The sequence below is a fragment of the Choloepus didactylus genome, chromosome 25, assembly GCF_015220235.1.
Source record: "Choloepus didactylus isolate mChoDid1 chromosome 25, mChoDid1.pri, whole genome shotgun sequence".
Lineage (NCBI taxonomy): Eukaryota > Metazoa > Chordata > Mammalia > Pilosa > Megalonychidae > Choloepus > Choloepus didactylus.
Window position 1 is genome coordinate 7475831 of NC_051331.1, and position 12223 is coordinate 7488053.

Below are 12223 nucleotides of genomic sequence, written 5' to 3' on the forward strand. Positions count from 1 at the left end.
GCCTCTGTGGCCTCTTGATCTCCACCTCTGCCTTTTGCCCACCAACCAGGCATTCGGCCCCCAAAGCAGTCTCCAGCTAAGGCAAACCGGCTGCCCTTGTTCCCTCTCTTTATCCCTTCTAATAGCTTGAGGCTTAGCTCAGTCCCTCCATTCTGCAAGCTTGTCTGGTTCTCCAGGTGCCTCCAGGATTGGGGCACTTAAAGGAGAGTTTATGGAGTGGAAAATTCTGTATTTAGTGGAAGGAGGACTTGAAAATTGAAGTCTTAAATATATTTTGGGTTCGACTGGAGAAAGTGTGCAGGTGAACAAAACTCGAGAACGTAGCAGCAGAGAGGGGGAGACCCCCAAAATTTTAGCCACATCTCCCACAGCAATGAATGAATGAATGAATGAATGAGGCCACGAAAAGGACCCGGCGTCTCGCTTCCACGCCTAGATGAAATTTTTTTTTCATTTCTTGGTGATCTTCCAGGGCTCCTTTCCAATCCTGAGTAACTTGCACATTCCCGGCCCCGCAGCGCGCCCGCCAGATGGCCAGACCAGAATAATATGAAACGGCAAAAACCCTAGAGACTTCACAGAAGAAATACTAATGTCTAATAAATTCGTGAGGAATTTGTTCTTCTTCACCAACAAAAATGAAAAAACTCATTTGGGCGTGAAAGCGGGGACTCCGAGGCCATTTTGTGGTAGCATGACGTCACCGCCAGCGGCCATGGCGTCACTCGCAGGAAGCCGCGTGACCCGAGCGCGCGCTCACCCAGGAGCGCTCCCGCTTTCCGCGGAAGCAATGTGTAGTTTGCGCATGCCTGGGCCGAGGGCGCGCTGGTGCGCATGTCCACGAGGGCCAAGGGCGGGCGCGTGCCCCGTCTGCCCCGGAAGCGGTCGGCGCGCGGCGCGGCTGGGCGCTAAGATGGCGGCGGCGTGAGTTGCATGTTGTGTGAGGTTCCCGGGGCCGCCGCGTCGCTCGGGCCTCGCCATGGCCGTCACCATCACGCTCAAAACGCTGCAGCAGCAGACCTTCAAGATCCGCATGGAGCCTGACGAGACGGTGCGGGCCGAGTCGGGGCGCGGGGGCGGGAGCGACGGGTGCCGGGGCTGGGGTGGGGGCGGGGAGACCGGGATCCCGGCGGGGCGGCGGGAGGGGCGGGGAAGGACAGCGCGGGCTGGGTCCTGCCCTTTGGGCTCACTTGCCGGACATCCCCCGCCGAGCCCCCACAGACCCGAATTCAGCCCCCGGCTTCTCGGGTCGGTCTCCGGGCGAGGCCCCACCCCCGGGGCGCCCGCCAAGCCCCGTCTCCGGCTCCGATGTCAGCGCTCTCGCGGGGCGCGGGAGCCGCAGGCTCGGATTCCTGGCCAGATCACGCTGTCCGAGACGGGGGCTCCGCTTCCCCAGCTCTGCGGGCGGCGTCTCGGACGTTGGTGACCGAATCTGGGAGGGGTGACCGGGAGATGCCGACTGGTGACGGCGGCGACGCTGAAAGTGATTAACAAACGGTCGCAATCGTAATAGTTTCGGTGGTCAGTATTTGTTGGCCGTTTATTCAATACCAGTCGTTGAGCGTTTTGGAGACCTTGTCTTACTAAATCTGCAAAACAGGCCTGTCGTTTGCGGACTCTGACTTTCCCCATTTTACAGATGTGGAAAACCAGGAGTTAAAAGAATTTTGCTATAGATGCATATACCAAGTAAAGGGTAAATCCGGGATTCGCCTTTCGTTCTGCCTCATCTCAGAGTACACGGTCTAAACACGATGCTGCCTTTTTAGCTGAAAGACGATTTTGGAAGGTCAAACATGTTGAATGTCTAATTACACACTTGGCACTTTTTGCACAACCACTCCGTGGGGGAGACCAAGTCCGCTTTTCATAGGAAAGGAAACAGATTTTTTGAGCAATCCAACAGTTGGATTTTGGGCAAATAACTTTATTTGTTCTTTCAAATAGAAAATGAGAATAATATTATCCATTTCATACAGTTATCATGAGGTTCAGAAAATATGATATATTTAGAGTAGCATTGGCAACTCTGGAGGCTCTCAGTAAATATTGGCTTGTGTTACTGTCCAAAATCAGCAGCAGAGAATGGGGGACCGTCCTCCTCTTTATTCTGTTTTTCTCATTGTAGTTTATACCATCTGAAATATAATTGTTTTTTTCTTTTCTCTGCATTAGCATTATCTTCATGAAAGCAGGGACTTGTGTTGGGTTTTGTTCCCTGCTGTGACTTCAGTGTTTGCGATGTGCAGACATTTAGTAAACGCACCATGGAGTGGCGGGACGATTGAAGGAATTCAACTCCAGCTCCTTTGGCTATGAGGCCCAGCTTCTCCGTCATCAGGGCTTGCAGCCTCTCCTTTCCCAAACCAGAAGAGAAGAGGGAATCTTGGGGTTGGCAATGACTGCCTGTACCCGTCCCTCCAGGTGAAGGTACTAAAGGAGAAGATAGAAGCCGAGAAGGGTCGTGATGCCTTCCCGGTGGCTGGACAGAAGCTCATCTATGCCGGCAAAATCCTGAGTGATGATGTCCCCATCAGGGACTATCGCATCGACGAGAAGAACTTTGTGGTCGTCATGGTGACCAAGGTGGGTAAGACATGTTGGCTGGGAGGGCAGGTGGCTTAGCTGCAGAACTGGCTAAGGGGCCATGTGCCCAGGACAGATTAGTCATGAGCAGGGTGGGGCCACGACGGGGCGGGATGTTGGGGCTCGATAGGCGTGCTGACACCCGCTCCCTTTTCCTGGCTGTTTCAGGCCAAAGCTGGCTCAGGCACCTCAGCACCCCCAGAGGCCTCACCCACTGCTGCTCCGGAGTCCTCCACAAGTTTTCCACCAGCCCCTGCCTCCGGCATGTCCCACCCTCCACCGACTACCAGAGAGGACAAGAGCCCTTCGGAGGAATCAGTCCTCACCACATCCCCGGAGTCTGTTTCAGGGTAAGGTAGGGGGCGGCTGTGCCGGCACATTCCAGCACCTACACCCGTGGCCCCATGCACCTGGGTGGGGGAGGGCAGGCCACCAGAAGCCAGGGTCCGATTTCTCTCTCTTGAATTTGCAGCTCTGTTCCCTCTTCAGGTAGCAGCGGGCGAGAGGAAGATGCGGCCTCCACACTAGGTGGGTGGGTAGTCCCTAGGGTGGAGGCCTCTGGGCGCCCCAGCCACCCGCTGGGCCTCATCTGAGTGTGGGAGGGCCTGGGTGCTGCCCTTCCTTCCGCCTGGTGACCTAGGCCTTCCTGCTTCCTCCACAGTGACTGGCTCTGAGTATGAAACGATGCTGACAGAGATCATGTCCATGGGTTACGAGCGGGAGCGGGTCGTGGCTGCCCTCAGAGCCAGCTACAACAACCCCCACCGAGCTGTGGAGTATCTGCTCACGGTGAGGCTGGGCTGCTGCCTCCTCAGGGAGGCCTTGGAGGGAGGACATAGCCCCGACAGGCCATTGGAGAGGCAAACCTGCCCCCAAAGACTGGGTAGCATTTCCTGCCGGGAGAGACTTCTTGCAGGAGGCCAACGTGAGCAGTGGGGTGGGCCCAAGGAGGGCAGGGCCAAGGGCTCCGTCATTTCCCACCAGGGCAGGACAGGCAGCAGGGGGGTGGCGGGAGGTCTCTCTGTTAGGACTCAACGAGACCTCTCTCAGGGAATTCCTGGGAGCCCTGAACCAGAGCACGGCTCCGTCCAGGAGAGCCAGGTGTCGGAGCAGCCGGCCACAGAAGCAGGTGAGGGGGCGGGGAGGTGTGTGTGTGTGTGTAGTGGGGGGGGGTTTTGTCTCTCAGGGCCCCCGATCCTGGGGGTCCCACCTGGTCTCTGAGTGCATCCCCTTCCACTGCCAGCAGGAGAGAACCCCCTGGAGTTCCTGCGGGACCAGCCCCAGTTCCAGAACATGCGGCAGGTGATTCAGCAGAACCCGGCACTGCTGCCCGCCCTGCTCCAGCAGCTAGGCCAGGAGAACCCTCAGCTCTTGCAGGTACAGTTCTGGGGACGGGGTGGGGAGCCAGGGCAGGCCCCATCTCTCCTTCTGTGGGGGAGAGGAGCGAGCCCGGCCTAGCGTGGTCTGTAGGTCTGCCAGGCCCCGGCTGCAACCTGTGACTGTCCACATCGATGCTGTCATCGTTGCGCCTTACTAAGGAAGGTGCCTGAGGCTGAGAGCAGCCTGTGGGTCCCCCTGAGCCACACAGTTAGTGTGGTGTGCCTGTCTCCAGTCTCTGTGGCCTGCATTCTGCCTTCTGAATCTTGTGACTCGGGCTCGGCTCCACATTCAGCTCGTTCTTTATAAATGTTTATAGGCTGGCAGAACGGTGCCCGGGACAGCTGTGCCCCAGTTGGCTCTGGGCCCGGCTGCCCTGGAAGGCTCACAGGCGAAGGGGCGGTGGCCCTGAGCAGGTCCTGAGGAAGCCAGGAGGAGTGTGGCAGTGTTCTCCAGGGCCCTCCGCACTCAGCTTCTCCATTTCTGTCTCGGGCTGGCTCTGCCTGCTGTCATCCACTCAGATCCAGGCTTTTCTGAAATGTCACACTCCTCCATGGCTGACTTGAGTCCCCACCAGCGTGCTTTTCAGGCAACTAAGTCTTCATCAGAACCAAAGCAGATGCCTTCCCACTCCGTTTCCCGGAGTCTTTCTCTTCCCTCTCAGCCAGGACCAGCCAGTGGTTGCTCAGACGCGAGGCGTCCGTCACCTGTCCTCTCGGCTGCCACGTCCTCTCACCTGGACCCCAGCAGCCTCTCCCAGACCTCTGCTTCTCCACACACACACCCATCTAGTCTCTGCTCAAGAGCCACGTTATCAAAAAACATTCTTGTCCTTAATGTGGAAGTTGTTGAGTGCACACACAAGTAGCAAAAATTTTCTCAGAACCCCCAGGTCCCAACAGTCAGATGAGTGAATCTTGCTCAAGGTCACTCGAATCATGTTTTCTCCGATTGGCCGTCACAAATGTGGCTTCCACTGTACAAGAATAACCTGGGGCTGCCTCCTGCCTCCCTCTCCTCTCTCGCCTCGTACGGCCTCCCCTTTCCCCGCCTCATAGGGGTTTTCTGTTCTGGGATTTGCCGGGTGCATTCTCCCGTCCGGGCTTTTGCGCTTGGTGTTGCTTTTACGTGGAGATGCTTCTCTCCCCACCCCTGTGGTCTCAGCCCCTCTCCCGGTGTGCCCCTGCAACAGTCTGCTCCACTTTACTTCTGGTTTCTCCCCTCCCTGGACCGTTAGCTCCACCCGGACGGGGCCTGTGCCCATTTCTTCACTGCTCCGTGGCTAGTGTTTGGCCCAAACAGGCACTGTCTGAAATACCTACGGAGTGAGTGAAAAGGCCACAGCTATGAGTCACTGTGCCCTCCTCTCCCTTTCTCCCAGCAAATTAGCCGGCACCAGGAGCAGTTCATCCAGATGCTGAATGAGCCCCCCGGGGAGCTGGCTGACATCTCAGATGTGGAGGGCGAGGCGGGCGCCATAGGCGAGGATGCCCCGCAGATGAACTACATCCAGGTCACGCCGCAGGAGAAGGAGGCCATAGAGCGGGTAGGAGGCCTGGCTGGGGGGAGGGCCGTGGCTGGGCCCACCCTGCCCCGTCCCGGCCGCTCACACCTGCCCGTCTTCCCGCAGTTGAAGGCCCTGGGCTTCCCAGAGAGCCTGGTGATCCAGGCCTACTTCGCCTGTGAGAAAAATGAGAACTTGGCTGCCAACTTCCTCCTGAGTCAGAACTTTGACGACGAGTGACGCGGGGAGGCCAGGCCACCCACCGCCCCGTCCCACCCCCGCTCCACAAAAGTTTTATAAAAGAAAAAAGTATATATATATATTCATGTTTATTTAAGAAATGGAAAAAAAAATCAAAAACCATTTTAAAAAAATAATAAAACACACACATACCCCAACTTTCTGCCCTCCTAAAGCGGCCCCCACTCCTCTCACAGCCTAAGAAGACCTGGGCCCGACAGCTGTCCCCTACTCCCCGCATGAAGGAGCTGGCAGGACCGGGAGGTGACAGATGGGCCCCTCTTGGCCTCCGTCCCAGCTCCCCGCAGCCAGATGGAGAGGCAGCTGCGTGCCGCCTCAGCTCCCCGAAGAGCCCCTGAGACCTCCCCCTGGCCTCCTCCAGGCTGAGTGGGAAGCTGGAACCCCCAAAACTTTGATCCTCCATTGAACTGGCCCAGATTAGTCTACCTGGGGCGGGTGCTTGGGGTCCCCACGCTGGCCTCTGCCTGCCTTCAGCTCGCATTTGCTGGAACAGGGAGGTCCAGATTGTTCTGCCTGGGGAAGGGTTAACACCGGGGCCCTCTGGAGGCTGAGCCCACCTTTTCCCCCCAGAATGAGACTGTCTCTATGATAAAGGTTTTGAAGTGAATAAAGTTTTAAAAACTAGCCCTGTGGTTTGTGCCTGCTGGGGCTCCCCACTGTAGCCTGTCTGGGTCTGGGGGCTATTTGGGCACAGGCATTTGTGGGGACAGCAAGAGGGAATGCTCAGATCAGGGCTCCCAGGCAGCAGGCCCCAGCCCAGCCTCGGAAGGGCTCCCCACATCCCCACCATTGTCGCCACAGTCTGTTTTGGCTCCACTTGCCCCCCTGGTAATTGGCTAATTACTGGAGATTAATGTTGGTAAACAGAAGCTGCCTTCTCTGCCATCTGCTCCTGCATTATTTCCCCATCACACCCCCTTCTCTCCCTCTCTCATCCCCCTGAAGCACCAGTTAGGCAGCATGGCCCAGGCCTCTGTGAACAGAGCCTGTGAGGGAGTCTCTGGCCACAGGTTTTGGGGAAGGAGCCCCGGGCGGGCACCCTGAGTGTGTCGAAAGCACAGAGCTCTCCCGGGGCCGTTCAGACAGCAAGCTTTATTGGGAAAGGACAGCTTCAGGAGCTGGGTGCCCCAGAGGCTGCTGGGTCCTGGGCAGCAGCCATTGCCGCGGCCTGTGCCTCCTTCTTCTGCCTCTTTCTCTCCTCCTTGAGGCGCCTGCGCTGCTGCTTCTCCATGTCCTGCAGCAGCTCCTGGAAGCGCTTGCTCCGTGGGTCCACCTGGTAGCCCAGGCGCTCCTGGGCCTCGGCCTGCAGCCGTGCCCGCCGCTCCTTATCCGCCTGGGCCTTCTCCCAGCGCTCCCGCTGCTGCCGCCGCCAGTCCTCGATCATCTGGGGCATCCGGGCCATGCACTCCGCAATGTGCTGCTCTCTGTGGGGAACGAGGGGGGACAGTGAGGGCAGTGCCACCCACATCCCATAACTGCTACTGTTAGTCATCAGGAAAAGTCTTTGCTAAGTGAAGAAACAAGCAGGAGAGATGAACCTATTTGCTGTGCAACCTTGAGCACGCTGGCGGGCCAAGCCCCAGTCACTCCCACCTGTCCCAGATAAGCTCACCCCATTCACTGGACAAGCATCAGTAAGTGCCAGTCATATGCCAGCTTCTGTCCTAGGTGAAAAGATCGAGTATTTGCCTCCAACCCTTTGAGTTCGGGGCTGCCACTGGCAGCCCCACTTTAAAGATGAGGAAAGTGAGACTGGAAGCATCAAAGCCCCGTGCTGGGTCATCCAGCTGGGGAGGGGCAGACAGGAGCCTCTGGGGTCAGAAGCCAAGCTCCGCTGAGGAGCCCCCTCCCCAGGCCTCGGTGTCTTCATCTCCACAATGAGGGTGAGCCTCCTTCCTCTTAGGGGTGGTGGGAAAACAACGTTAAAACATCAGAAAACCACCCAGATGCCCCTTTTCCACTCTCCCCCACATTCTGTCCCCAAATCCAAATTGATTCCAGGCCAGCAGCAAGGACCTCAACAGCCTCCTCCCAGCTTCCTGCTGCCATTCTAGGCCCCTTATGATCCCCCTACCACCAGGTGACCCTGAATACCTGAGCCAAGGTAGTTACTGCCTCCGCTAGGAGTAACAGCCCAAGTCCCGTGGCCCTGCATGATTTGCCCCCTTCGCCTCCATGTCTGCATCTCCTCCCACTCACTTTCCTTTGCTCCAGCCACACTGGCCTCCTGGCTGTTTCTTAAAGCCAGTCCCTACCTCAGGGCCTTTGCACCAGCTGTTCTCTTTACCAAGAAGAGACTTCCTCATGACTGTCTCTGGTCATCCACGTCTCTGCTTAAATACCACCTCAGAGAGGCTTGAAGCCACCCAAACCGAAGTCGTCCCCCCTCCCCTCTGCACTCTTTCACCCTGTTCTATCCTCCTGACGGCCCTCTGTCGCCATCTGAGATGAGCTGGTCTGTTTTGTTCCCTGCTGTGTCCTCAGCGCCCGGGGCAGAGCCTCCTGGCACACAGTAGGCCATCAGTAAAGGTGAATAACGGGAGGTCTGTCCTGCGGCTAGGCGAAAGCATGCAGGGACGTCTACAGCACGCAGAGCCCGCGACAGGCGCTCGAGAGAGCAGGCACCCAGTTCCCCGACGGAGCCGCGCGGCGGGAAGGGCGACGCGGACGGACAACGCCGCCCCCGCACCTGGCCCGGCGCTCCTGCTCCTCGGCCAGCCGCTGCACCCGCAGCGACTCCTGCATGGCCGCCAGACTCGGGTGCCACTCGCGCTCGTCGGCTTCCAGCTCGCGCAGCTGCTCCCGCGACGGCCACAGCGACCCGGCGGCCACCCCGGAGGCAGCGCCGTGCCGCCCGAACTGCTTGGCCGCGTGACGCGGCCCCAGCTGCCAGCGCGGGGTCAGCGGGTCCTTCGGGTCCGGCCACCAGGGCCCCGGCGAGCGGCGCGGGGGCGGCGGCGCCCGGTAGCCGCGGCAGGCGGGGCTCAGTGCCGCAGCTAAGCCGAGCAGGCCGTGGGCCCGTCTCACGGGCGCCGCCATCTTGGCCGTGCGGGGTCCTCGCGGGCCGACCGGGCTGGCCACGGCGCTGCCTGCGCGCAAGGCCCGCTGGGTGGTGGGCGGGGACAGGGGCGGCGCTGCTGCCTGAGGGCGATCAGGAAAGAGGGTGATTTCTATTTTATGTGTTTTCAAATATAACTTTAAGTCGTTGTATATTAAAAATCTTATTTTTAAAAACTTTTTTTATTGTGAAATATATAAGCAGAAAAGGGATAACTTTCAAAGTATGGTTTAACAAGTGATTATAGAGCAAATTTCAAAGTATAGTGTGGGTTACAGTTCCATAATTTCAGTTATTTCCTTCTACCTGTTCTAATACTCTAGAGACTAACAAAAAATCTATATAATGTAATAAATCGTGTTTAAATTTAATCATCTACTGACTTAAAATAGCATTTATTTTTTTTTAATTTAAATGTTTTAAATTTTATTGTGGACAATCATTTGACTATTTAAAATTTAAATATTATTTCGATCTTCAGTATAGTTACATATTTATGGTTTAATTTAAATGCTAACCAATTTTAAATATTGACTAAATATTTAGATTTCCTTTAAATACACAGTAATAATTTAAATATTTATTATACACGTCATTTTACTTTTTAATTAAAATTTTATTTCAAAAATTATCTATTTACCACCTCACCTAAATATTTACTTAAATTCCTATTTAAAGTATTTATTTTAAATTGTTTGTAAATATTATTTAGGATATTTATTTCAAATTTTATTGTAAATATTTTATTGTAAATATTTATGCCTTTTAATGAAAATCTTAATATATATTTAAATGTCTACAATAATTAGAAATGTTAAATTATTTTAAATATTTACAATGTTTGATGGTGACATAGGAACCAAACTATCAAAAAAGAACTTGCCTGGAGAATATTGGAACATAGACTGAAAGCTTTGTATCAGTGCTAAGGTTCTTGAACTTGATAATTATATTTAAGGTGGTTGCATAAGTGAATCTCTTTGTTCTTAGGAAATGAACATGGAAGTATTACATGTTCAAGGAGCATGATGTATATAATCTACTCTCAAATGTTTAGAAGGTTGATAGACACGCAGATGGATAGATAGATGATAGTAAATGTGGCAAAATGTTAAAATTGGTGGATCCATGTATCTTGAGAGGTGGTATATTGGAGTTCTCTGTAGGAATTTTGTATTATTTTTGCAACTGTCCTGTAAGTTTGAAATTATTTCAAAATTAAAAATTTTAATTAAAAAAAAGGGGGGGGATTGCCATTTACCTGCACAGGTGAGTCGGAAAGCCTGGAGGAGAACGTTGCTAGCAGCACCAGGTGCCTCCATTCCACCCTATTGTTAATACCTTGTCATAGTGACACTCATTTGTTCTAGTTCATGGAAGAACATTCTTATATTTGTAATATTAACCACCTCCTGGGATCCTCAGTGGAAAGGATACCTAAGTTGGGATGTTTCACCCAATGCGCCCGGGAATGAAAGAGAAGAAATGACAGCTGTATGTCGCACCTTGGGGGCTTCTCCCAGATTTCATGTGAAGCAAAGGTAAGCAGGACTCAGATGATTCCTTTCTGTAAAGGTTCACGCCAATTATTTCACTAGCAAAGTTGACACAAAGGATCCCTTTTATATGAAGTTTAAAAGTCCAGTGCTTATCTCTGTGCAACTGAAACGGTAAATGATAACCAAAGCCAGGTAGGGATAATTCCAGAAATAAGCATGGGGACCCCTCTGGTGGGGACAAGGGGATAGGAGGGGGCCTAGGGGTGCTGATCACGTGGGGGGGGGGCGGTTCTAACAGGTCACTTTTCTGTACTGGGTGCGGTTTCTTGCCCTAGGCGAGTGGTCCACGGATGCCTGAACTGCAGTCATTCTCCAAGTTGTCTTTAACTGTCACACAGTTTTTTGGGATTTAGTGTATTTCATGATTTTAAAGACAAAAATCAAATGAAAAAGGATTATTACTCCCATCTCCCCAATCATGTTTCTTTTGTGTCCTGGAGAGTTGATGTGTACATGTTTATTTACAATGTTTGTGAATACAGGCTTTTATATCACAACTCAGATTCAGCAGCTATTAACATGATGTCTCATTTCCTTCAGATCTTTTTTCATTTTGTCTTCCTTATAATAAAAACTGACCAATGCTATTAGAGTTCCCGCTCTCCCGTACCAGCCCTTTCCCCCTCTGCCCTTTTCAAGAGTAACTCTAATTTAGAAATTAGCTGGTTCTGGAAGGACCAGCCTTCGTGCCTTCACTACTTATCCAGAATCTGTGGAAACGATATGCAATATATGTTTTTAAAGGTTTACATAAATGGTGGCTTGCCTATACTAGTTCGTAACTTGCTCTTCTCTCCCAATGCCATGCTTTCTAGATGTTTCCACATGGATCCCTGTAGATACCCACGTTGTGCCTGAGTTTTTCACATTGTGGCCCATTACTCGTTCAGAAAATAAATGAAGTGGGTTACAACCAGCATATTTATTTAAGCAGTTTTATTCACACACCATATAATCCAATCAGCAGCTCTCAGTATAATCACAAAGTTGCGCTTTCACCCTTACAATTAATTTGAGAACACTTTCATTGCTCCAGAAAGGAAAACCCCATACCCCTTATACCCCTCTATTATTGATATTTAGCATTGGTTTGGTATCTTTGTTACAACTGATGGAGGAATACTAAAATATTACTGTTGTCTATAGACCATAGTTTGCATTATGCCACCCTATTGTTAACAACTTGTCATAGTGACGCTCATTTGTTCTAGTTCAAACATTCTTATATTTGTGCTATTAACCACCTCCGTCGTCCACAACGGGGTTCACTGTGCTACACAGTCCCATGTTTCATCATCTAGCATTCCTCAGCAGTGATTTTTAATAAAATAAAAATAGAATGGAATAAAGATGGCAGATTGTAAACCACGTAGCAAGAGTAAGTATTGTTTTGTAAACTTATTTCCATCACATTCTGTCACACATCCAAGTGTGTGAGTTCCAAGTGTAGCTAAGAACCCTGCCCCAAAGAAGCATTTGATTACACTCATGGGTTCTGTAGATCGGGAATTTGAACGGGGCATGGCAGGAAGGCGGGTTTGTGATCCATGATGTCTGTGGCCCTGGCTGGGAAGAAATGAAAGTTGGGGTGGCTGGAAGCTGGGAGGCTGGACACACATCAGGAGGGATTTTCCAGGTCTGGGGCTGGCTGCTGGCTGGGGCCTTGGCTGCACTGTTCCCTGACTCTGCGTGGGCTGGTTTGGGTTTTCTCACGTCATGGAGGCTGGGTTCCAAGTGAGCAAGGCTCGAGTGCACGGCGATGTTGTGATCAGGCTGTGGAAGTCACATGGTGTCACTTCTGCTCGTTGCCATTGCCTGAGGCAGACACTAAGGTTGTCCAGGTTTAAGGGGAGAGCACAGAGACCCCCATCATTTGAT

At 52.8% G+C, this 12223-nt stretch overlaps 2 protein-coding genes across 4 annotated transcripts; one reads left to right on the forward strand and one right to left on the reverse strand.

The window, feature by feature from the left end:
* The first annotated feature begins 882 nt into the window (after positions 1–882).
* On the forward strand, positions 883–6352 carry RAD23A (RAD23 homolog A, nucleotide excision repair protein). Of its 3 annotated transcripts, none has more exons than XM_037818316.1 (9): positions 883–1051; positions 2425–2586; positions 2755–2936; positions 3059–3114; positions 3248–3375; positions 3637–3715; positions 3830–3963; positions 5345–5444; positions 5594–6352. In XM_037818316.1, exons 1-9 carry the CDS (start codon positions 980–982, stop codon positions 5647–5649), a joined length of 969 nt encoding a protein of 322 aa, XP_037674244.1. In that variant the 5' UTR covers positions 883–979; the 3' UTR covers positions 5650–6352. The 3 variants fall into 3 exon arrangements, with proteins under 3 accessions (XP_037674244.1, XP_037674242.1, XP_037674243.1); XM_037818314.1 differs by having other exon boundaries at positions 885–1051; positions 5345–5509; XM_037818315.1 differs by having other exon boundaries at positions 886–1051; positions 3833–3963; positions 5345–5509.
* Positions 6353–6801: 449 nt separating this feature from the next.
* GADD45GIP1 (GADD45G interacting protein 1) lies at positions 6802–8798 on the reverse strand. Its single transcript, XM_037818317.1, has 2 exons — positions 8418–8798; positions 6802–7152 (listed from the first exon to the last, which is right to left on the reverse strand). The coding sequence occupies exons 1-2, from the start codon at positions 8765–8767 to the stop codon at positions 6840–6842; spliced, it is 663 nt and encodes a 220-aa protein (XP_037674245.1). The 5' UTR covers positions 8768–8798; the 3' UTR covers positions 6802–6839.
* Positions 8799–12223: the final 3425 nt, after the last annotated feature.

What these genes read in the sequence shown, in the direction of transcription:
- GADD45GIP1 (XM_037818317.1), bottom strand. Translation starts at nt 8,767, where the DNA reads ATGGCGGCGCCCGTGAGACGGGCCCACGGCCTGCTCGGCTTAGCTGCG. An exon ending in GAGCAGGAGCGCCGGGCCAG is followed by an intron (nt 7,153 to 8,417) that starts GTGCGGGGGCGG and finishes CGTTCCCCACAG; the next exon opens with AGAGCAGCACATTGCGGAGT.
- RAD23A (XM_037818314.1), top strand. Translation starts at nt 980, where the DNA reads ATGGCCGTCACCATCACGCTCAAAACGCTGCAGCAGCAGACCTTCAAG. An exon ending in AGATGCGGCCTCCACACTAG is followed by an intron (nt 3,115 to 3,247) that starts GTGGGTGGGTAG and finishes CTTCCTCCACAG; the next exon opens with TGACTGGCTCTGAGTATGAA. An exon ending in AGAAGGAGGCCATAGAGCGG is followed by an intron (nt 5,510 to 5,593) that starts GTAGGAGGCCTG and finishes GTCTTCCCGCAG; the next exon opens with TTGAAGGCCCTGGGCTTCCC.